At 43.1% G+C, this 25,432-nt stretch overlaps 1 protein-coding gene across 1 annotated transcript; it reads left to right on the forward strand.

Moving 5' to 3' along the window:
• Positions 1 to 10,126: 10,126 nt before the first annotated feature.
• kbtbd11 (kelch repeat and BTB (POZ) domain containing 11) lies at positions 10,127 to 13,294 on the forward strand. The gene has a single exon (XM_078213232.1). It carries the CDS (start codon positions 10,706 to 10,708, stop codon positions 13,115 to 13,117), a length of 2,412 nt encoding a protein of 803 aa, XP_078069358.1. The 5' UTR covers positions 10,127 to 10,705; the 3' UTR covers positions 13,118 to 13,294.
• The last annotated feature ends 12,138 nt before the right edge of the window (positions 13,295 to 25,432 follow it).

The following is a 25,432-nucleotide window of genomic DNA, read 5'->3' on the forward strand; positions in this document are numbered from 1 at the left end:
TGTTAATAGGACAGGAGATGGGAGGCCTTCACAATCCCCTGAAGTCATTGTTTTTGATGGGTTTTTCGACAGTCTGCACTCTAATAAATTGGAACTTGCAATGTACAGCAACGTTAATTGGGGTAGACATCTTTAGCTCTAATCTCAAGTCACCTTAGTGTCTGTATTTCTCAATTCAGGTTTCCAGCCGGTAGATCAAAAATCATTATTCAACATAAAGCACATCTTCATGACATATGCTGCAATCCTCATCCATGCTTTAATTAACTCTCAGATTCTGCTATTCCATTGCCAGCCTGGCTGCTCTCCCATCTGCCATCCTTTATAAACTTAAGTTCAGCCAAAAATCTGCCTCCTGTAATCAAAAATGCACCTATTTACCCATCACACTTGTCCTCGCTGACCTAAATTGATACAGGTCCACCATACCGCAAATTTAAAATTCTTATCCTTGTGTTCAAATCCCACCATCCACTCTCTATCTATGTATCTCCTCCAGGCTTACAAACCTCCAGGAGCTCTGCATGACTCTACTCTGGCCTCCAATGAATCTCCCACTTCCTTCACTCCACCATTGTTGGTCGTGTCTTCTGATGCCTCAGCCCTAAGTTTTGGAATCTCCTTCCTAAACCTCTCCACCTCTCTAAGCCACTTTGTGACAGTGTTTAGAAGTTACCTCGTTGGCCAAGCATTTAGCCATTTGTTTTAATGTTGCTTTTTTGGCTCAATGTTATTTGTTGTTACTGTTTAACCCTGTTGAAGCACTATATTACTACAAGTTGTTGATTTTTTTGTGCTCTGGGTTTAATTAGTTTCCGTTTTAAACTAAAATCTATAGAGTCACAGTTAAATTATAATTTTGGTCTGTATGTAGCCTGCTTTGTGTTATTTTAAAGATAAATAAAGCACGCTGATTTACCTTCCTGAACCTGTCTTCACGCACATTGTAAATTACTTGATAACGTATTGCATAAATTTGAAAAACCTCAAATAAAACTGTTACTAATATTTTATTCACAATTATTTATCTGCCCAAAATTAAACAGAACATGCTTCCATAAATATGGCATAGTTACTATTATTTACAACGTACAATGTGGAGCAATGGGCACCGTTCCGACCTCTGAGGCAGAAATTCCACCTTCGGGTTCGACCTCAGGACTTGACCAAGGAAGGTGTGTTCATAGCAGGGCCAACAGGTTGAATGTCAAGCTGCAAAGTCCTTTCAACGTGCCAATGGCAGGAGGTAAGAATGGGAGAGACTCCTGGCCAGTCATGCTTGACGCAGAGTGGCACCCCTCAAGTTAGAAGCCTCTGGTGACAGGTTAGTGAACTGTTTGAGGAAAGTTCGCTATGAGAACAAATGAAAGTCTGCCTTGCACACCACCAGGTGCAGGAAGAGAAAAACACTAATGTTCACATGTTAAAATAAAACCATGGATCTATTGTCCCAGTTGTTCTATATTTTGTTACATAAAAATTAGAACATTTTCTTTATCCTCCTTTTCAGTTTTACATGTTTGTCGCATAAGCACTGATTTTAGGATTAACCAGTCAGCAACTGATTCAAAGTGGTTATTTTGAAGGTGTATTACACCTCTGGTCTGAGGTTTACTGGTCACTTTGGGTGAGCTCACTCAACACAAGGTCTAGTGTTCCTGAAGTTGAAAGCTGAGAAGGGAATATATTTGTTAATTTGTCAATAGTATAAGTTTCTGCACACAACTCAAAGATTGAGCTGAAAAAATTGAACCAATATATAGCTTCTGTAATTAAGTTATATTGGTGGGGAGAAGCCAGGGACATGACTGTTCTTTTAACATGACTGTGTATCAGGGGGGTGGTACAGTTGGATATAACTGATGAATGAACTTCTGCCATGCTTAAATATAGGCATAATTAAAATTGTTTTTTCAATTAATTTCCCCTGCAATTGTCCAGAATTGTGGTTCAGTTGATGAATTGGTTATTAAAAATTTGAGATACCCTACCCTGCAACTCCCTCGAGACGCACACACACAACATTGTGTTATATTGTTTACACACTTGTATTCTTTAAAAATTATTGCGACCAGAGATGCATGCACACCACATCAATGCTGCACTTGGCAGGTTGGCATTGTTCTCATTATGCATGTAGCAGATATAAAGACTGTACCACCTGGATTTTTTCCCATGGGAACCTGGATCCATTTTAAATACTACTCTTAAGAGGTTAATCTTTAAACAGCATCAAACTTTATATTTCAATTCTAGGGTGTAAAGACAGCGATGCACTGACACAGTTACCTTGCTTATGGTCCCTGGAAGACTTGGGTTATCTATCAAAAGCTAATTTGGATGACATATTCATTACTAAAAACAAATTCACATTTGTTCTGAAATATATAATCATCAATGTTTTTTGTCATCCAGCTATTGTCATGGCTGATAAATGGGGAATCATAACTTTGAATATTGCAGAAAAGGGACATTTTGTCAAAGCATTTCATCTTGCAATCATCAGGACTATTGCAAGAATACCAATGTCAGAGATAACACAACTTTTTACTGGATAAAGTTGTTTTTTCCTGTGACATTGGTATTTTTGCAATTGTCCTGATGAGTGCAAGATGAAAAGCTTTGACAGAATGTTTTTTTTTCAGCAATACTCAAGTTCTGTTCTACCAAACATCTATTTGGATTCCTAAATCTTACAGCACAGAAAAAGACCATCTGGCCCACAGTTCCTGTGCCAGCTCTTTGAAATAGATATCTAATTAATCTCAAGCCCCCATTTCTGAACTGCAATAATAAGCATAGGGGTTCTGATATTCAGCATGGGGTCTGTTGGTCTCTAGCCACGATGCTGCCATATCTTCAAACGAGCAAATAAAAACTGAAAATAATGATCCTTACACAAGTGGCAATCAAAACTTTGTTTATAACTGTAAAAACTCAGCACAAACAAGTTTACATTTGAGCCTCAAAAAGAACATGCACATGCCTCACAGGAGGATCTGATTTTTTTTCAGAGGGAGGTGGATGTCACAAGTGGATGATAACATTTGGCATGGAAATGGTTAAGGGAGTTCCTGTGAAAAAAATGTGGACCAGCAATCTTTGACAAAGAGCAAACACTTGATTAAAAGATTTGCATTCTCAAAGCACTTTCTAATTAATTATTTTTGAAATACAGTCCCTGGTGCATGGGATGCTGCAGTTGCTTTGTGCACAGCAAGCTCCCACAAACATCATTCTGATAATGACCAGATCATTTGTTTTTGTTCTGTTGCATATTTGTCAGGATGCTGTGGAGAACTCTCCTGCTCTTCCAAATAATGCCATCAGATTTTTCACATTCACTTGAGGGAGCCGTGGTTGAACATTTAATTCGCAAGGCAGCACCTCTGACCGTGCAGCATCCCTCAGTACTGCACTGGAGTGTCATCCTAGATTTTGTGCACAAGTTGCCTGGAGTGAGGCTTGAACTTCTGGCCCAGAGACAAGAGTTCTACTGCCTTAACCACATTTGTTCCTGTTTTACAATAACTTGTCCTAAAGTTCGACTTGCTGCTGATGGTGGCTGTGCTCCTCCTTGATTCGGAATATTACCAATTCAAGTTCCATTGCGTTTTTTAAATACATCATCGAAACTGATGCCTTGGAGTGCCAAGAATCAAAGTTATTAGTTCAGACAGGACCTTAAACTGCCTGTAGTCACCTAGATTGAAGGTCCCACCATACCACTCAAAGAAGTATGGTGGAAGCCGTAAGGTCTCTAATCTTGGGCTGACTTAATGCTGACCCTCCACAGATGCTGCCTGACCTTCTCATTATTTCCAGCTATGTTCTTTTTTTGGATTCTGCGGCACTGACCATTAACCTACCATTAAACAACTGCAGAAACATTGTAATGATTTACAGGTGGATGCACCATGGATACAGGATTGGTCCCTGCATTGCAATATGAGGTGCCACCTGGACTGATACCTCCTTCTTGCTTTAATCTTGCTCATGGGCCCATCATGCTGCCTGCAAGTTAATGCCTATTGATCGGCAACCAATCCGCTTTGTTTGCAACGACCCCTTCCGAACAGGTCGGGGTGATCCCAGCATAAGGTTCAGAAATGTCTCCCTCCCTGTACATAATCCGAGCTGGGATCAGTAGTCCTGGCAGCTGCGTACTGAGGAAGTAGGTGGGACTGATTGCATGCACCGAAGAGAATACTTTTCACCAAAGCATTCACTGAAAGCATCAAGAAAGTAGTGACGCAGGAAGTTGTTTGGTAAAAGAATGATCAAGGCATTAGTTTATTAATAAATATATGTAGGCGAGCAGCTTTACGTTTATTTAGAAGATTTATTCATTCAGCAGAAGGGAAGCCGTGAGAAGTACTGATCCGGCTTGTTTTAAATAAACCTGGGCGCATTGAACCATACCTCTATTATTTAACAACATCTGCCAGTAAATACTAAGCGCTGCACAAAAGATGTGAGGGGAGTGGTGCTGAGGGCCCTGTCATTCGGGTTAACTCGTGAATAAAACCGGGAATAGTGGAATCGGTGACTGAGACTTCTGCATTTGGGAAGCACAACCGCCGCTGAAGAAGCTGTTCTTGCTAACTGGGGATTAACAGCAGACTCGGTCACAGGCGCCCCTGCTCATCTGGCATCTATTTTTCCCTCTCTCTTGCCGGCTTTGCAGTCATTTCTAATCGAAACCCTTTGCTAGCCATTACTGAGCGGTGTTCACAGTTTCAAAAAGAAACTCTACAGGTCTGGAGAGACAGGTTCCTTTGCTGACATGATCAATGGCAGTTTGCACTTGAGTTCTTGGTAAGTGGTCTAATTTTCTTTCATTCTTTTCTGTGTGTAGGGCGGTCTGGTAGCATCGAATTAGGGGAATGGCAGCGGCGGGATTAGCTTCCAACTATTTGAATTGCACCAGATCTATTTAGGTTAGTGGCAGGCAGTCGTCACTAACACAAATCCTGTTTTCATTAAGTCGCTTTTACAATTTTTAAAAAATACCCAGGAGGACTGACAATGACTGCATTGTGTATATATTCAGTTTCCAGCAAGGTTCGCAGCTTTTTTTTATGATTGCAGTATTTGAAAAGCTCCTGTTAAAACCTTGCGTGTCACGATAATTTTTTTCTTTAAAATGGCAGAATAGACGTAGAGATCGAATAGAGCTTTGTTTAAAAAAAGACATTTACAGCAATACATTTCAGGTCAGTTTGTGTTGTATACTGATTCGATTATTTAGCCCTTTGAAAATGAAACTTATTATTCTGATATGCAAAATCACAATACCAATGTGGCCATCAAATGTACTTGGTATTTCCCAATAACATTAACCCCCGCCCCCCGCAAACCAAGCATGGTTCCATTGGAGAGAGTGCATTCGATTCTTGCACTGCTGCAATCTTCAAACAAAAAACATCAATCCACATGCCTGGTCGCTTCCGATTAGAATGTATGTGCCTGCTTCCTTCTCTCCCTGCAGGACATTACAGTGTTAAAACTCCAAAAGAGCAAATCGGCCACCATCCACCGTGACAAGCCACGAGCTGAACTATTGCTGCAGAAAGAAACCTGGCGCTTTGCACAATCTCTTTCAAATGTGCAGACTCGGTGTCGAGTATTGCTATATTCTTTACACAAGCAGTGGCAGTTAATTCGGGCAATGCAGACTGAGCGAAACCAGACTGTTCATTATTTGTATAATTGGGTATTTGCGAAGTGTGGTTTAAATTTGAGGCTAAATTGATTCGAATTTTTTTTTAAATTGCAGCGGGCAAAGTGCTATTGCAACCTTCGCCTGGTGCTGTATGGATTACAGTACAGTAGTATTCAGTACTACTACTGCACTCAGTGCAATATGGCTGATCAGATGGTCTAGTTTTAGTCACTAATTTCATTATGTAGGTTGCGAATGTCACTCCTACGCCCCTTTTTTTTTCTTGCCTTGCGAATCTTCAGCTCCCTCCGCCTTGAGGCAGAGTGCAGCAACAGGCTTTCTCAACCCCTGCGGCTGAGCTGTATGTGCATCTTATTCGTTGTCTGTATCCGAGTCTGTCTCGTAAGGCTAGAATCAACCTTCGATGTCCACTGAGCCGTACTTCCCAGTATTCACCCTCCCACCTCCCCATGATTTTTTTAAAAAACCACACGCAACGTGCCTTTTAATAATTTTATGCCTGTCAGTATGTCATTTTCATGCCGTCGTGGACGAAGTTAGTAACATTCAATTCAGCCGAGGAGCTGAAAGATTCAAACAGGCCCCCAGTATGCTGTCATGCACACATTGCTGTTTGCTTAAAGAACTGGAATATGTCGTTTGTTCTTAATATTGACTGAGACAAATCAGTGATTTTAACTGCACCTTACGGAATAAAACTTCTGCGTCGAGGGAAAAAAGCCAATGATTTCTATTTTTATACAGCTGCCTAAGGACCTTTCTGTTTGAATTAAGCTCAGGGTTGCCATTCCATCTCTGTTCACTCCCTCCTGCCCGCATGAACCTCACTAAACGAACATGTTGCGGATGATACATGATGGATCTGAGTTTCATAACAAAGTTGCTATTAACAGTCTCAGGTTTATACTTCCCCAATGAAAGGCGGCATTGCCTTGGATCTAACCAGCTTTTAATTCTAGGCGTCTGTGCTTAGCTACAGTGTAGCAATTGCAGCGACGACTTGAGATGATTTGGAATTTATCCAATCAAACTAGTTCCAGCAAAGGCCCATAAAAAATTATGGAAGCCCCAAGGGGTCTGGCATGATTACAGAAATAAAGTGGAACAGCCAGGGGAGTCCAAATTCCCTCAGCCCCTCCCAGCAGGAGGGCTGAACAGAGTACCCATACCGTCCTGCAACCCTTGCTGAGGTTCTGGCAAAAACTGTTCTCCGGTAAGACAACTGAAATGTTCCGCGGATCCCTGGCCCCACCCATCTATTTCTCGGGAAGGAGGGGGGTGGTATTACCGTCCCTATATATGTAGGCTCCCAATTTCCAGAATCATGTTGAACTTCAATTTGCTCGTTGACTGAAAACATGGGAGGCAAGGCGTGTGTTCTTCACATGGTGCGGCATGAAGCCTTTAATGATTTTAAAATTCAACCTATTAGATGTAATGAAACAGATAATAGGTGTCAATTGAGTGGCGCTATTGACAATGATCCACTAGTCTGTAATGACACCAAACTGTCTAATACCGAAGAGGGATAATCAAATCTGAAGCTATGATGCAAAGTACAAAATGCTTTGCGTTTCGCTGATGGCTTGATTGTGTATTATCCTAAATTCTACTCGCGGAGTTCCTGTTGTGTTGATTTCGTCAGAGCCCATGACATTGGAATCTCTCCTAGCTCCCACCTATCCCTGACCTATTTTGCTCCACCCCCTCTGAAACAGTATAAAATCCACCTCTTCGCTCTTAAGTCATATGGCCTCGAAGTTTACTCCCGTTTTTCTGTCCACAGATGCTGTCAAACCTGCTGAGTTTTTCCAGCATTTTCTGTTATTTCAGATTTCCAGCATCTTACTTTTATTATTTTGTGTGTGTGTAACACTTCATTACTTGAAATTTTGCTGAGATAAATATATCCTCTAGGTAATAGTATAAACAGGATGATTTTGGATTGCTTGATCCTTGCATGTCCCTTGAATGGACAGAAAAATGGTCAAAAGTTTTAAAGTCTCTATTGTTTGCAAAACAGTTTTCTACACAATTATATCCTCACATGTTAGTTGTGGTAGTGCTCGATTGGCCGCTCTCTTGTCTGTGAATCAAAAGCTACACGGTTCCAAAGCTTGAACATAATTAAAGTTTAATTCCTGGCTTAGGTCATTGTCATGATGTGGAGATGCCGGCGTTGGACCAGCTAGTGGCATTTGCTACCAAATAAACCCGTTGGACTTTAACCTGGTGTTGTTAAACTTCTTATTGGGTCATTGTCTGCGGAGTCTGCACGTTTATCCCCGTGTCTGCGTGGGGTTGATCCAGTTTCCTCCCACGGTCTGAAAAATGTGCTGGTTAGGTGGATTGGCCATGCTAAATTCTCCCTTTGACAATATAGCGCATGGTAGGTTGTTGCATAAAGTTAAATCTCACGGGATCCAGGGTGAGGTATCTAAATGGATACAAAATTGGCTTCTGGTGGTTGTAGAGGGTTGTTTTTCAAACTAGAAGCCTGTGACCAGCGGTGTGCCTCAGGGATCAGTGCTGGGTCCACAGTTATTTGTCATTTATATTTAATGATTGGATGAGAATATAGGGATCATGGTTAGTAAGTCTGCAGATGACACCAAGATTGGTGGCATAGTGGACAGTGAAGAAAGTTATCTCCAATTGCAACGGGATCTTGATCAATTGGGCCAGTGGGCTGACGAATGGCAGATGGAGTTTAATTTAGACAAATGCGAGGTGATGCATTTTGGTAGATTGACAGGGCAAGACTTACTCAGTTAATGGTAGGGCATTGGGGAGAGTTACAGAGCAAAGAGATCTAGGGGTACATGTTCATAGCTCCTTATAAGTGGCGTCACAGGTGGACAGAGTGGTGAAGAAGGCATTCGGCATGCTTGGTTTCATCGGTCAGAACATTGAATATAGGAGTTGGGACGTCTTGTTGAAGTTGTACAAGACATTGGTAAGGCCACATTTGGAATACTGTGTGCAATTCTGGTCACCCTATTATAGAAAGGGTATTATTAAACTAGGAGTGCAGAAAAGATTTACTAGGATGCTACCGGGACTTGATGGATTGAGTTATAAGGAGAGGCTGAATAGACTGGGACTTTTTTCTCTGGAGCGTAGGAGGCTGAGGGGTGACCTTATAGAGGTCTATAAAATAATGAGGGGCATAGACAAGGTAGATAGTCAATATCTTTTCCCAAAGGTCGGGAAGTCTAAAACTAGAGGGCATAGGTTTAAGGTGAGAGGGGAGAGATACAAAAGTGTCCAGAGGGGCAATTTTTTCAGAGGTGGTGAGTGTCTGGAACAAGCTGCCAGAGGTAGAGGGGGGTACAATTTTATCTTTTAAAAAGCATTTAGATAGTTACATGGGTATGATGGGTATAGAGGGATATGGGCCAAATGCAAGCAATTGGGATTATCTTAGGGGTTGGGCCGAAGGGCCTGTTTCCATGCTGTAAACCTCTATGACTCTATGTACCCGAACAGGTGCCAGAGTGTGGCGACTAGGGGATTTTCACAGTAATATGATTGCAGTATTAATGTAAGCCTAATTGTGACACTAATAAATAAACTTTATCCCTGTTATCCTTGCCAATATTTATCCCTCAATCAACATCACAAGGACAGATTATCTGGTCTTCGTAGTCTTCCTCCAGTTGCCTCCTACAGTCCAAAGATGTCCAGGTTAGGTGGACTACCATGCTAAATTGCCTCTTAGTGTCCCAAGATGTGTAGATTAGGGGGATTAGCAGGGTAAATGTGTGGGGTTATGGGGAAAAGGCCTGGGTGGGATGCTCTGTCAGTGCAAACTTGATGGGCCAAATGCCGCCTTCTGCACTGTAGGGATTCTATGATTGTCACATTGCATGTGGGAAGTTCCTGTGCACAAATTGGCTGCAGTGTTTCCTTTATTACAACACTTCAAAATTAATTGGCTGTAAAGTACTGAGTTGTCTGGTAGTTGTGAAAAAGCATTGTGTAAATACAAGTCTTTTTTAATAGTTAAAATAGTCTCCTATTGTTAGTGAACCTATTTTTATGTTGATGAATGCAGCTTATTGTTGCAAATTTCAGGGCAATTTAACGAATTATGATGCAGACTGAAGATAAACTGGGTAGTTTATACATCTGGGACATGTACAACACACCCTACGTACCTGTCACTGCCTGAGAAGCAACACCCACTTAATTTGAACATAGCACTGTAAGAAAAAAAAGCTGAGAAAGTTGATGCCAAAGTATTGTTTAGTAACTTTTCAAAGGGGCGTTGTCTTCAGATACAAAAAAGTTATTTGCAAATATTCCTTGAAGAGCCACTTTCACTTCCATTGACCTTCAGATTGGCAACTTGTTTAGGTACTTTGTGATGATTTACACCATGAACTTGTATATTTGTAAATGAACAAAACTGTCAAATACTTTAAAGGAATTCAATTAAGGAATCATAATTCTTTTATTATTGGACAATGAAATTCCAACAGCAGGAAAATATTGATCAACCAAATCAGCTGACCATCTCGTCAGAGCTGCATCTCACTTCAAACGTTGACATTTTTAAGAGGTTGCCTTTCACCAGATGTTGACCGAACTACAAAATATCTAACAACTATTTATAGAATGATCATTTTTTTGCTGTATGGAGCAGCTAACAAACTATTTTCTTTTCTATACAGAAGGATGCGTACTACACCCAGTACAACCGAGAAGCTTGGCCTTGTAAGAGATGCTTCCAACCTAACTGAACAGAAGTGCACGACCTTGGGACTTTGGCGATAACAACCTCAGCTTCCCCAGCCTCGTCTCTTGGGAGATTGCTTCAGTGCAGTGTAAAGCCATACTTGGTTCAAGAAGCATCGCTGGTTAACCTGCAGTTTCTGAAAACCCAAATCGGGGTAGAGTGTGAAGGAAAAGGTATCTGAATGAGGTGCCCGACCCAGGCATTTGTTGGGAGTTATGCCAACAGCACGACGGACTGTTGCACTGTGAGCCAGCGGATACAACAATCTTATCTAATCGATGGATCAGCCTGGCCAGGATCTATTAATTGTCACCGGTGCTTCTCCTTTGCAAAAGGAGAACTTGGATCTTGAGTCTTTGCTGAGAGGCACTGTCGGGAGTCCTTTCCCAGGACAGAACAATGGGGTAAATGCAGAAAACCACAGGAACGGACAGACTCTCACAGGGGATCGGGCCGGCGATGTCGGTGGAGCAGAAACAGAGAGCGCGGCTCGTTTACCACAAAGCGGCGAGAAGAGCTGGTGTTCGCCAGGAAATGATTTGCAGCAGAAACTTTGTGCAGGGAGGTTGCAGGCGGCAGTGGACGGTGCCGGTGCTGAGGGGGCTCTGCTGTGCAGGGAGAGTTCAGGCTGCACTGCCAGCAGCAGAGAGGTGGGTGAGGAATGCAGCGGTGGGGCGGAGGCTGGAATCCAGGAGGAAGATGCTGAGGGTGTGAGTGCGGGCAGAGCAGCCCGCCTGCTGCAGGGCACAGGGGGACAAGCGGTGGGCGATGCCGCAGGTGAAGCGGAGCCGGGGCTGCAACAGCGGAACGGCCAGGGGCTGGGGGCCGGGACGGAGGGGGAGAGGCTGAAGGGGAGCCGGAGCGGCTCATCGCCGGCCATGGAAGGCGCTGGAGAGGCGGAGGAGGAGGAGCTGAGCCCCGGCGACAGCTCGTCCTGCAGCTTCGGCTCGTCCCTCTGCTTCTCGGCGCCGTCGGGCGATGAGAGGGAGCCGGGCCCGGGGGCTGTGTGGGCGGCGGCGGAGCGGGTGGTGAAGAGCCAGCGGCAGCTCATCAACAACGGCGGCATCGGGCCCCGGGAGCAAGGGGAGGGCGGAGCGGCTCCGCCGGCCTACTGGAGCCTGGAGGAGGGCGGCGCGGCCCCGGCCTCGAGTGCGCCCGAGCCCGACCTGGTGATCGAGGTGTCGGGTCGGAGGATCCGCGCCCACAAGGCGGTGTTGGCCGAGCGCAGCGACTTCTTCCGGGCGCGGCTGTCGCGCCAGTTCCTCAGCCTCCGCGGCCTGAACTTCGAGGCGCTGCGGCTGCTGCTCGACTACTCGTACGGGGCGGGCATGGCGGCCCGGGCCGACAACGCGGCCGAGCTGATCGCCGCCGCCCAGTACCTGCAGATGCCGTGCGCCCTGCACTCGGCCGTCGACTCGCTGAAGGGGCAGCTGGAGCTCGGCAACTGCCTGGAGCTGCTAGGCCTGGCCAAGCGGCAGCGGCTACCCGAGCTCCGGGAGGCGGCCTACCGCTTCATGAGCGACCACTACCTGCGGGTGCTGCGGGAGCCCACCGTGTACGGGCGGCTGAGCGGCGCCGAGCGGGAGCTCATCCTGCGGCTGCGGACAGCGCAGGCCGGGCCCCCGCAGGCCCGCGGCGCAGCCTCGGCCTCCAGCCCGCCCGCCGCCGGCGAGCGTTGCCTGGTGCTGGCCGACGTCAACGAGGTGTTCGAGCGGCCTTCGCCCGGCCACAGCCGCTCGGTGAGCCGGGAGGGCAGCCGCTCGCAGAGCCCCGAGGCGGGGGGCAGCTCCCCCGAGCTGTGCGAGCCTCCCGTCCGCTGGCTCTACCGCCACGACCCGGCCGCCGACCGCTGGCGGCGCCTGAGCCCGATCCCGGCGGCGGCGGCCGACACCCGCGGCTGCGGCCTGTGCACCCTCCACAACTACCTGTTCGTGGCGGGCGGCCTGCGGGGCTCGGGCTCGCGGGCCCGGCCCTCCGACCGCGTCTTCAGCTACAACCCGGCCACCGGCCAGTGGGCCGAGCTGCGGCCCATGCGGCAGGCCCGCTCGCAGCTCAAGCTGGTGGCGCTGGACGGCCATCTGTACGCCATCGGCGGCGAGTGCCTGTTCAGCGTGGAGCGCTACGACCCGCGGGCGGACCGCTGGAGCGCCGCCGCGCCGCTGCCCCGCGGCGGCTTCGCCGTGGCCCACCAGGCGGCCGCCTGCTCCGGCTACATCTTCGTGTCGGGCGGCTCCCTCTTCTACCGCCTGCTGCGCTACGACCCGCGGCGGGACGAGTGGCAGGAGTGCCCGTGCAGCAGCAGCCGCCGCCGCTCCGCCGACATGGTGGCGCTGGGCCGCTGCCTGTACCGCTTCGACCTGGAGCGGGACAGCCGCGCCATCGCCCTCTCCAAGTACAACACGGTGGGCCGCCGCTGGAGCGAGTGCGGCTCGCTGCTGCCCGCCTCGGCCTCCCCCTCGGCCCCCCAGCCTTTCCGCTGCGCCCTCATGGGCCGCGACATCTACTGCGTCAACCGGGCCTGCGTCCTGCGCTTCACCCTGGCCGAGGAGGACGAGGATCAGCCTGGCCCCGCCGCGCCCGGCGCTCTCCAGGAGCTCCAGCCCTGCCTGGAGGGCAAGGGGCTGCTCTTCCCCGTCGTCCTCACCTTCCCCGACAGGAGCCCGGCGACCCTCCACAGCAAGGTGCCCTGAGGCCAGGCAGAGACAGGGAAAGAGAGAGGAGAGCCTCGCTGTTCCTCTTTTACACGGTGGCACAGTGGTTAGCACTGCTGCTTCACAGTGCCAGGGATCAGGGTTCAATTCTCAGCTTGGTTCCCTGTCTGTGGAGTCTGCATGTTCTCCCCGGGTGCTCCGGTTTCCTCCCACTGTCCAAACGACGTGCTGGTTAGGTGCATTTGACCATACTAAATTCTCAAGTGTACCCCAACAGGTGCCAGAGTACAGCGACTAGGGCATTTTCACAGTAACTTCATTGCAGTGTTAATGAAAGCCTACATGTGACACTAATAAATAAACTAAACTGTCTTACTAACATCGGGCTACAAGCTAGAGGTTTAACATCACCCCCCCCCCCCCCTTCCCCCAGCCACTCTGGCATTACCCCCTCAGACCATGCCACCTTTTTATTATTTACTTCAATCAATCAGGATTGTAAGTACAATAAAACACCACAGTTTCCCTCAAAAAGGGGCCGTGTGGTGGTGGACGGTTTGCATTTCCACTGCTACCTCCTTGAATTGATGCCCAGCGTTTTTTAGGCACGCACCAGGTGGGAAGCCTGCAATTCTGGAGACTACCACCACGTGCACTGAAATGTGGGGCGAGGCGGGATATTGATCAACTCTGGGTGATAGTGTAAAATGAGCTCATATTAAATAAGCTGCCTGCTATACATCTCCTTTATTTTCAAAAATCAGATGTGATGCATAATGGGTGGCTGGTCAGATAGCTATCACCCAAAGTCAGAATGACCTCTCTGGATGTGAAATGCCCTTTCGGAAGGTTGTGGTACATTGGATACAAAGGAGATCAGTTAGCGGTGAGGGCAGTGGGAAGGATGGTGCAAGTTAAGTTTCCACTCTGCAAACGTTAACACTGAATTTTCCCAAGCGCACGCCATAATTTTGTTGGTAGATTGGCAGTGACAAGAAATTAACGGGGGTCGATTTGAGAGAACCTTCCCAAAGAAATTGCTTTTCATTGGTGTCCCACACTACAAATGCTAGCCTGAATTCCTCAGATACTAATGGACCTTCTCTGTATTTCCAACATTTTCTATTAAGTATATTTGAGAAGTTGTGGGTTCCCTGGAATTTGCAGTAAACATGGCCATTCCAGATTGAAGTATTAATATATGAACTTGAGATGTCGAAAGAACATTTTGGATTATTAGCATGCCAACATCAAAACCAGTTGGAGTTTACATGTTGAATTTCTTTTTTTTTTCTAATGCCTGATTAGATGAGTATGACTTACAACGTCAGGAATTTTTACTGACTATTATATCCCTGTGATAGTGTTTATTACTGCTTGATAAAATTGGCAGGGATAATGTGACAATACTTGCTGCACTGTGGATCCCATCAGATTAATGATACAGAGCACACGGTCATAAACCAAAGTACAGAACTGTTTAAATAGACTGGGCAATGCAAGTGAAGGCAAACTCTAAACTTGGTAGGGTGAAGATTAAACTGGAAATAACATTCAACATTTCCCTTGTGAAATAACTAAGTTATTGTGAATTACTCAGTTTATTTTGTGCGCACATGTAGTGGATGTACAAATAACATTCTAACTCTACTTTGAATGGTTATCTCTTTTGAATCCTTTTGGGATTATTATCTTGAAATCACTATCAAATATATGCCTAATACTAAAGCGGGGATTAGTTCAAATTAATTTTCACAAGGGCAATTTTACAATATGTAAAAATAGCTCAATTGTAATGTACTGTCATCTACCAGCATTCATAACATGTTATTACACAGTCTCTGAAATTGCTCAATACTAGTATTCAAGTGCTTGCTGTGTTTGCATGAAATCCCTTTCTCTGTTATTTCAGCCGATGCACTAAGGGCTTTGTTAACTGCTTTGGAAAAATGGTGATGAAAGGAGTGATTAGTGCTTCATGTCCCATGGCATATTCCGGGACTGAGAGCATAGCAAATTTCTTGTATTGATTATATAGCAGTATAACTGATTCGCTTGGATTTAAACCACAAAAACAAAACCTGAATCATGTAGTTATGAGTGGAATCCTCATCAACCAAGTTTGAATTAGAGCCTAAACTTTCATTGTCCAGTATTTGTTTATATTTACACTCTTATGTGGGATTCTTATTAAGTTTTTATGCCAGCACACAGTTTCATTGTTAACAGAGATTACCAGTGTTTGCTGTGCCCTCGATGTACAACATCAGCACACAAGGACTGATTTAATACCATCCCTCCTGAGTCCTTGAGCGAGAAACTAGGTAATTAGTGTAGATTCTACATCACCTATACATTCCATGCAATTTGCCAGTGTTTCACAGATTAGCTTTGTCTCATCGCATTATTAAGAAAATATGGAACCTACTTAGTTGCAACTGTTTAGGATAACCTTGCAAATTGCAATTGAACCTGAATTTCTATAAAGCGGGAAGGAGCAAAAATTAGGTCAATCTGTTGTATAATAGCTATTACATATGGAATAAGAATCCCAAAACTCTGTACTTCCCCTTCCAGTGCATAAAGTTCATGCACAATTGACTTGGTAAATTGATGCAAAATCTGTAACTTTGGTAATTTACTGCTCTGGCACATCTTCATTCTTGTCCTGTATTTTTGTTTCTTTTGGAGAATACGTTGGCCCACGGTTTGTTGGAGAAAGGCATTTTACACCATGCCCCATTTGTTAGATCTATTTCCCAAATTGTTGGAAGTATGAGCTGATAACTGGTCAGGATATCTGGGCCTTTGGTAAACAATAGGGTCAATGGTGTATCTGTTGAGATCTAGGCATAGAAGAGAATAGAGGAGTAGGAAATGGTGTGAATTAGAGTCAAGGCATCTACAGAAGGCGAAATAGTGAGAGATTGGATTAAGAAAAACTGAAATGGAAACTAAGATAAATTAATTTTAGAAACATTCAAGAACAACTTACTACCTGCAGGAATGTGACTACAGTTTCGATTGTTTTAATTTTTGGGTCAGAGAGGTTGAACGTCAGTGTATACAAATGTAAATCACATTATGAAAGTTGTCTTTGTCATTTAGTACCAACCTTGACTCTGCAGCAAAGTTGATTTATTTTAACAGCACAAATGGAACAATTTCTTGACGATCTCCATTTTCACTAGGCTAATGGTGGAATGATAGAACTTGTAAATTGTCACAGATTGCTGGACAATTCAGTTTATCTCTTAATCACAAATTGCTGGATTGTTTACACAATGATGGTAAGCACAGGAAACTTATTGGTATTTTCCCAGCAAATTCTGGACCATTATTTGTGCATCAGTCACGCTGAGCTCTTTGATATTCCCATTAGCTTTAGTTTGCAAGCAACATTGCAAAGGAATTTTTGGAGCTCATTTTGTAATTAAACCACTAGTGCTTCATCAACACCAGCCATATTCCTTCATGCTTCTGCTTACTATCTTGGTTCTCATTCCTTTCCTAGTCTTTGAAGATGTCTACTTTTCTTTACATAACCCTATAAACTAAAGATTCAAAATCCATGTTCTGTGTGATGTTACTTTTGAATCCTCAATTCCTTCAGACATAAAACATCCATTAGCTTAGTTCATTCCACCACACAACACTAACAGACAGCTGAAAATCACTACTTGGGCACATTGAGCTACACAGAATTCCTTTAGATTAAAGGGTGAAAGCCTCATGCTGTAAAAGGGATAAATCTCGTTAATGTGAGATTTTGCACACCATGCAATGAGCAAAATTGCAGAAGAAAATTGTAATAGAAAATATGAACAATTGGCTGCATTTAAAATAAGTGTAATTAATTGAATTGTAAAGCAACATGGAAATAATGCGAGCCCAAACTGATCAAACATTATAGAACTCCCGTGGGAAGTTGCCTCCCATTGCTTGAGATCATATTGAGTACAAGTCCAATCGAATGTGAAGTAGGGTTTGGTAAGTTTTCTTAATATTCCATTGGGTCCCCTGGCCATGTGTGAAGTTTTGAGAAAGTGGGCATTCCTGCTCTGCATAATCCCCATCCTGAAATTACCCTGCTTCTGCACATAATTGACAGACCTCCGCTATTTTGGGAAAAGGTGCAGTTTGCACTCCTTGGCTGTGCCAACTGTACTTTGCACCCCACAATTACCAACCCTAGGCTGCCATTCTAATAAAATCTAGCCTGAAAAATATAGCTGTTGTCCTGAACCTTGGAATGAAATAATCTCCAAAGCCAAGATTCACAAACATACTCAAAAGTCTTAGAAAACACTAATTAAAAAACCCCTCAGATTTTACTGGGATGAATAATTACTGGAATCGTTGCACAAATATGCAGTCTGATCATGAATTTGCTGAAGTTGTCTCCAGAATAGCGATCGTTAAGTTTTCACTAGACTATAATAAACTCAAATGAGAACTTAGTTTATGAGAACACTATCTGTTCCAGGCTTTTAAAATTTAACTACGTTTTTCCACACTAGTTCTTTTTCACATGTCCTTACTATTTATTTGGAAAGATAAGTTTTCCCTGAGTCTGCATGGATTTGCTCTGGGTGCTCCTGTTTCCTCCCACAATGCAAAGATGATAGAATTGTAGAATCGCTACAGTGCTGAAGGAGACCATTCGGCCCATCGAGCCTGCACCAGCAACAATCCCAATCCAGGCCCTATCCCCATAACCCATGTATTTACACTGCTAATGTACCCTGACGGGGGCAATTTAGCATGGCCAATCATGGATTGGTTACACTAAATTGCCCCTTAGTGTTCAAAGATGTAGGTTAGGTAGATTAGGCATAGTAAATGTGCGGGTTTACAGAGATAGAGAGGAGTAGAGGGCCTGGATGGGATGTTCTTGCAGTGAGACTTGGTGTGGACTTGATGGGCCGAATGGCCTATTCCTGCAGTGTGGGTGTTCTTTGTTAGGTTTCTATTGCAGTGATAGTTTTATATGAATCTGGCTTTTAGTATCATGGCGGAGGATGTTTTCCTCTCAGAAAATCCTGGAAAGAGAAATCATCTGTCAAAGATTTCTGGAGGCCACTTGCCAACCAGTCAGCACTATCTTCTTGTGTCGTACGAATTGCTTTTTCCCCTTTTTAGATCAGTATTGCAAAATGTCCTAAGTGCAAGATGGAAAGCTTCAAGTCTCCTTTTACGACTTAGTTCTGTATTGATAAAATGAAGATGTCATGCATAAAAGCAGCTCTGGAACTAGACAGACCAGAGAGATGCTATTGTAAACTGTTAAAACCATAGCCTGATCACCTGACAAATACCCTAAACATTCACAATATCCCTGATGTATTGATAGTTCTGTTCGTTAAAAGATTCATGAAAACTGATCTATGTTTTGTAGGTGTTCAGCAGCTTTAGATTATTGGATGAAGATTTCCCTTTTCATGCGTAATGTCTTTCAAAAACCCTATTTCTTGCTTTCATAGATTGCTGTAACCATGTGACCAAGGGAATAGATCGCTAGCCTGGTTCTTGAACGCTGTTAAGCTAGGTACTTGAGAATGAAGCAGGCTCTGACCCACGAGGCACTTGCTGCTCCCCACTAAATTCCATTTCTAATTTTCTTACTGCACCTAGTGGTGCACAAAAACAAACATTCATCTGTTTCCATCGCTAGTAATTCCTGGAACAGGTCACTAGTGTGTCGCTCAGGGGCTTTTAGCTTGAGTGGTGCCACACCACATCAAGCGAGGCTGACCAGGAGTCTCCCCCTCAGTGCCAGCCATTGGTGTGTTTGGAGGGATTTGCATGTTTGACCGTGCTATGATCGCACATTCCTTGGCCATCAAGTTCTGGGGTTGGACTCGAACATGGGGCTTCTGGCTCAGAGGCAGTGATGCTACCCACTGCACCTCAAGACCTCCTAATGCCCCATTAAATAAGCACTTCAAAGTAGCATGACTGAGAGTGGGGACTTGGCATACATCGGGGTTAGTGAGCTTTAATCAGTTCCAGCACTGCTGTCCATGGAATGTGCTGGCATCTAAAGGGACTTGCAGAAAGTTGTTTTTAGGAATTCACCAGATCGCATTTTGAAATTTTGCTCCTGTGTTTAATGTTGATTGCTGAAGAGCTGCTCATCATTTGTTACAGTCCCATCCTGTGTATAAGACTATTGGTTGAGTTCCCCACAGTCAATGACAACTGGCACTTTTGTAAAAGAACTTCCCAGTGCTTCACTGAGGCAAAATGCACACAAAATCGGACAGTTAATAAGAAGGATTAGGGTTGCTGACTGAACACGTGATCGAAGAGATGGATTTTGATTAGACTTTTGCCAGATGATAGTGAGATTCCAAAGTGGAGGGATTTAGGAGACAAAAATGATGAAGGCTGTACTGCTGAAAGTTGAGTGGGGAGGATTATTCTTTCATGAACATTACACATGATTGAAACATTGTTCAAGTTTGGTCAAATGTTTAATTGCTTTGTGATGATAGGAGTTATCATAACATAACATCAGTGGCATGACCAGCAGCAGTCTAACAACTATCACTTTCATTGAAGCACTTGTTTCCGGTGAGATTTACGATTAATTTGTGGTGGCCTCTTGTTACAATTCTTTGTCCAATTATGAAATCTCGTTGCTGAAATACCAGTTTACAAACTAAATATAGTGACAAAATTATGATGCAGAATCTTTTACAATAGAAACTTAAAATTAAATTTCTTGAGCATAAAATTTTTATATTTTTAGACTTATTTTCACAATTGAAACGAGATAAAAATCAAAATCTATCGTTCTGCCACTTTAAATTCCATAATGCACAAAACTATTTGCCCATGACATTGCAGCGTTTTAATTTGATCAATTCATCATGAAACAATAAATGTTTTCAACTTGGGGTCAAAATGTCTTGACAGTATATTCCATTAATGTATTCTTGATTTGCATCATTGCATTGCCAAACACACATGAAACAACTTGCGCTGCTTTTTTTCTGCACAATACAGTGCCCATTGTTAACCACAATGGCATTTAATACAGAATCAGTGGCCCGGGGGATGTCACCAGCATGCATGTGGGATCCATGTAAATCAATTGAATATCCTTTTTTGTCAAGTCTGGTGACTTGAACAGAAAACTTAATGCTGCTAAATCATGGTATGAATATTTTAAAAATAGCGTGCACTTCCAGTCTAAGTGATTCCTTATTTAAACCCAAACAATGTTATAAATTAGAATTCTGCCCTTGTGTGCTGATGTTGAAGTACAGAATTATCAACTGCTGAACTACGGCTGTTGGAGTTTGAGTTTGAGCTGTGAGATGTCTGTTAAATCAGTACAATTACACAAAGGCTTACTGTGTTGCCCATCAACTACCAAGGTCAGATTTACAAGGTATCTGTTCCCATTGTAACTGTCTGCTTTTTGTTATGCCACATGTAATTTTTTTTTAAATGGCCTTACCAATACCCATGTTACCTCATTTGTTTAGTGCAGATATGCCCACTCTGGTTATAAATGGTCTGATTCAAAGGAAAACTTTTGTCTGTTCCACAGTATTGCATATGCAGATTCTGTTGCTTTCCAGCTTGTTTATCCTGTTCTCACACTTAGATACCTGAATATGTTTTAGACTGTATTTTATGTATAGTTTCAATTTAAATCTGGTTTGATGAACTCAATTCTTAGTCATTACCAGGCTCTGCTTCTAATGCATCACTTGAATAATCAGTCAGTGTGCTGTTGATACAGTTTAACAATGGCATTGCCTTAATTAGACAGAAAAGGTAATTTTGGTTTGACATGGCATAGACACCATGGGCTGAATGACCACCTTCTGTGCTGTAACCATTCAATGATTCCATATCCATGCTAATCTTTGAGTTTGTGAGAGGGAGGGTTGAAAATGCTGATGCATGTTGCTGTAGTTAGTAGGTGAGACCCTTATCATTACTAATGTCCTCTATAGGGCAGTAAAAATACTTGGTAGTGCAACACAAAATTCAACGAACTTATTTAGGTAATTATTCACAATGTAATAAGTGAGCTGAGTGAAATCCTCCCAAGGTTTGGAGATTTTAATTGATATTACACGTCCAAACTTTTGTCTGCTTCTATTTAATTTAATGATTGTAATGCCGTGACATTGTAGTGATGTCATGACAATTAGTACATTCCCATGAAAACAGAACACCATAGTTAAAAGTCATCGGTAATCAGAGTAGTTACTTGAACAGAACATTCTTATGGACAAAATTTTGCTTTTTGCAGCAGGTAGGAGGAGCTTGACCAAATATATGGCATCATGTGATGATTCCATCATAGGATGTCATATTGCAGCCATTCACTTGCTGCCTTTTCCTTGACTCTTGATTGCAGTAGACCACATTTATAGTGTAATTTGCAGTTTGGATGTCAAACCATCAGCTACTAGTGACTGGAGAATTGCCCCTCTAGTTTGATGTGGTCTGTCAATCACTGCACATGTACAACCTTCATACAGCGCAGCAAAGCACTAATGTGTTGGTGCTTAAAGCTGGCATGTGGATACCCCATGAATGACATTGTGGACAACTGGAGCAAAATTCAGCGATGTCTGAAATTGAATTATTCCCTCAATGTCTCTATCCATCCTTTGTTATTCTCATAATGCATAGTTGGTTTGTTTTTCAAAAAATCGTAACATTTTCACTGCAATGTGGGAGACATGTTGAACACAGTCAAATCTGATGTGTTGAATGCAAGATGTAAAAGCGATATTTGGATGGCATAGCATCACGGGAACAATACAGTAATGCCAGGTTATAAGCAGCACTGTGCATTATGTAATTTGTAGATGTTATGCATACAAGCTGTTGAACCCTAAAATAGAGAGAACTCAATGCCAAGTGGTGCTCAGAATCTATAATAATAATGGAAACCAAACACTTGTGTTGGACTGTTAAGATATTTGTGACTCTTCCAGCTCGTATAATATATGTGGAAATACAAATGTTTGCCTATTGCGCTGTCAGTGCAACCAATGCATGTAGTGCCATGTGATTCAGGTGTCAATCTAAAACCTCAGCATGTAAATAAAGAGGTGAATGCAAGACGTTAGCAGTAAATGTTCACGTTGTTCAATTGCATTGTGGTGTGGGTTCTGACCAAACATTTAAAAATAACTGAAATATTTTCAGTTACTTTCAGACTTTTTTTAAATGACAAATTGGAAACATTTCAAATATTTTTGATGATCAAACTATTATTCATTATGTGATAAAGCCACTTGAACTGCAAGAGGAAGATGATCTTGTGAAGATAGAAACTTCAAGAACCTGCTTTACGATTAATGGCACAGCCACAACGATCATTGTAAAGCACTGGAATGAGCAACTATGTGAACGAAAACAAGTTTTCTGATTCATCCCACCTCAATTTTGCAAGTACTTGACTCTTCCGAACTAAGGCATCCAGTGCAGTCCGATAAAGGCACTACAAAACATGATTGAATAATAACGGACACTTTCAATCAAGAATTATTCGTGATGATTAATCATTCCATGATTTTGTAAGCACAGCAAAATTCTCTTTCCAGTGTTCCTACCAAGCTGTAAAATCATTAAATAAGGGAAAATTAATCCATTCTGTGTATCGAACACAATTACAGATGTTTACACAGGTAACTCCTTGAATTGCTGCCATTCTTTCCATTTGCATCCAAAGGACCATGTGGCATTTTGATAGACTGTGCTTGCGTCACTTGTAAATAATCCATGACATGACTTTATCACCTTGTGAGAAGAGCTAACATTAAAGTCTTAATATGCACTGTGCAGCTTAAAGCATTTTTCTTAATTGTTTATTGATGTATTTATTAACATTTCATTTTTGACATTGTAAACTTTTTTGAGTGAAAATGTAAAACTTTAATACAGCCCAATGCAATTTAACAGCAGTGATGTTGTAATAAAGAACTTAAATGCTTGTGGCAATTTTTCAGCAGGTTTGATGAATGTATTCTATGGAGTTAGGTTTGAACAGTTGTTTAAACCTCCTATATTTAATGTCATGGGGATAGCTCCATATTTTTATTCGTTCATGGGATTTGGGTATCGCTGGCTGGGCCAGCATTTATTGCCCATCCCTAATTGCCCTTGAATTGTGTTGTTTGCTAGACCACTTTGGAGGGCAGTTGAGAGTCAACCACATTGCCATGGCTCTGCAGTCATATGTAGCCAGACCAGGTAAGGTCAGCAGATTTCCTTCCCAAAGAACATTAGTGAACCAGATGGATTTTTCTGACAATCGACAATGGTCTACAGTAGATTCTTAATTCCAGATTTTTTTTATTGAATTCAAATTCCACCATCTGCTATGGCGGGATTCGAACCCAGGTCCCCAGAACATTAGCTGAGTTTCTGGACTAATAGTCATGTGATAGGCCATTGCCTCCCCTAATGCTCCACAAATAGTGACTTATTTTTGAAAAGAACTGTCTCTCCTAAATAAGCACTGCACTCCCACACACAACAACAAATAACCAGTTACTTTATTTTTAAATGGTATTGTTGACCAGCATAGCATAAGAGAACTCCTTGCTTTCGAAGCAATGTTGTCATATCTTTAACATGCACCTGAATAGAGAGAAGAGGTCCCTGTATTCTATTTGAAGTCTCAGTATCTGTAATTAACTTTTGGAGCTATTTTAAAGTAGGCGGGTCTCAATTCTGGGATTTTTGACCCCACTTCAATATTAGCAATTTCTGCCAGTGTTTGATGTGTATGGTAATAAGCCTGTACCCTGCACTCCTGCCCTGGTTGGTTCTGAAGTAGGGATAGGCATCTCATTCAAGAGGAGTTTCATGAAGCTGAGCCAGATTTGCTATGAATTGTGGTTCATGGATCTTAAACGGCCTTGCCCATTCCTCATATACTCCATGTCAACTCAAACTCCCACCAGCCACTTCCTCTGGTCCCTTGCTTGATTAAGTAGTTATAATAGGTTGAGTGGCTGGGAGAATTTAGTTGGAATGGATGGGAAGAGGAACCAAGGGGAAATGGTTGTGAGGGCTAGAGGGTCTAACTTATTCTATTACAACTGGGACAAAGCCCTAGACTAGCAAAGTGGGCCTTCTAACCAGGCTGCCTTGGCACTCGCCTCACCCCATGGTCATTGAATCTACTTATAGGGTTAGTGCAGTTTAGATGCCTAGCAGAGGTCAAGAAGCACCTCCGATAAACCTCAATTTATTGAAATTCAATTTTTTTTTTGGTTTTACTTTGGCTTCCTAGCATCGTGTGGCATTTCTCAATGGTAATTGTGAACAGTGATCTGACTACAAACTTCTGCCAAGGCCACCATGTCACCAGTCGCTTGGAGGTGTGTAAGTGATTCTGGATGACTGACTGATATCTCACTCCTTCTCACCAGCTCTTCCATTGCATAACTTGGCTAAGGTTAGCAGGTCTTTCAACGTGGCCAAATTGGTCACGATGAATTTTCATAATAAACAGTCTTGTGTGACACATGTAATACAATTTAATGATTTACTTTACCAACACAACACCGGATTATAGTCAATTTTTTCCCACATTTCACAATTTTCCATTCTCATGGAATCAGTTTCTTGACACCATTTTCACATTTCAATAAATTAACTTAGAACTTTGAATTTTCACAGCACCAAGATCAAGCTCTATTTATATTGGCACAATTGACATGAGGTTAAATTTTACAAGGTTTTGACAACAAGCCAGAAGAATGCATTGAACATTTTTCTTATCGCTCAGCAAGTTTATCAAGTGAGTAGCAGAGCCAGTAAGACTAGGAACATTCCTGAACTGTGCTGATTTTATCCAATGTATTGGTAGGAAAGCATTAGTTGTTGGTCTTCGCTAAACCTTCCTGTGCAGCCCCAACCTCCCCCTTGCCATGTTTCTACCAAATGAGCCATTTGGGAATTGGACAAAATGGCACCATCTATTTGATTTAATTTATTATTGTCACATGCATTGGGATACAGTGAGAAGTATTGTTTCTTACACGCTATACAGACAAAACATACCATTCATAGAGTACATTCATACCATTCAAGGAACAAATACTGGGTGTCCTTGATAGGTATGTCCCTGTCAGGCAGGGAGAAAATGGCTGAGTGAGGGAACCATGGTTCATGAAAGAGGTGGAATGTCTTGTGAAAAGGATGAGGAAATAAGGTTCAGATGGCTCGATTGAGGGTTACAAGTTAGCAAGGAATGAGCTGAAAAAGGGGCTTAGGAGAGCTAGGAGGGGACATGAGAAGTCCTTGGCGGGTCGGATCAAGGAAAACCCCAAGGCTTTTTACTCGTGAGGAATAAAAGAATGACCA

The sequence above is a fragment of the Mustelus asterias genome, chromosome 5, assembly GCF_964213995.1.
Source record: "Mustelus asterias chromosome 5, sMusAst1.hap1.1, whole genome shotgun sequence".
NCBI classification, from domain to species: Eukaryota; Metazoa; Chordata; class Chondrichthyes; order Carcharhiniformes; family Triakidae; genus Mustelus; species Mustelus asterias.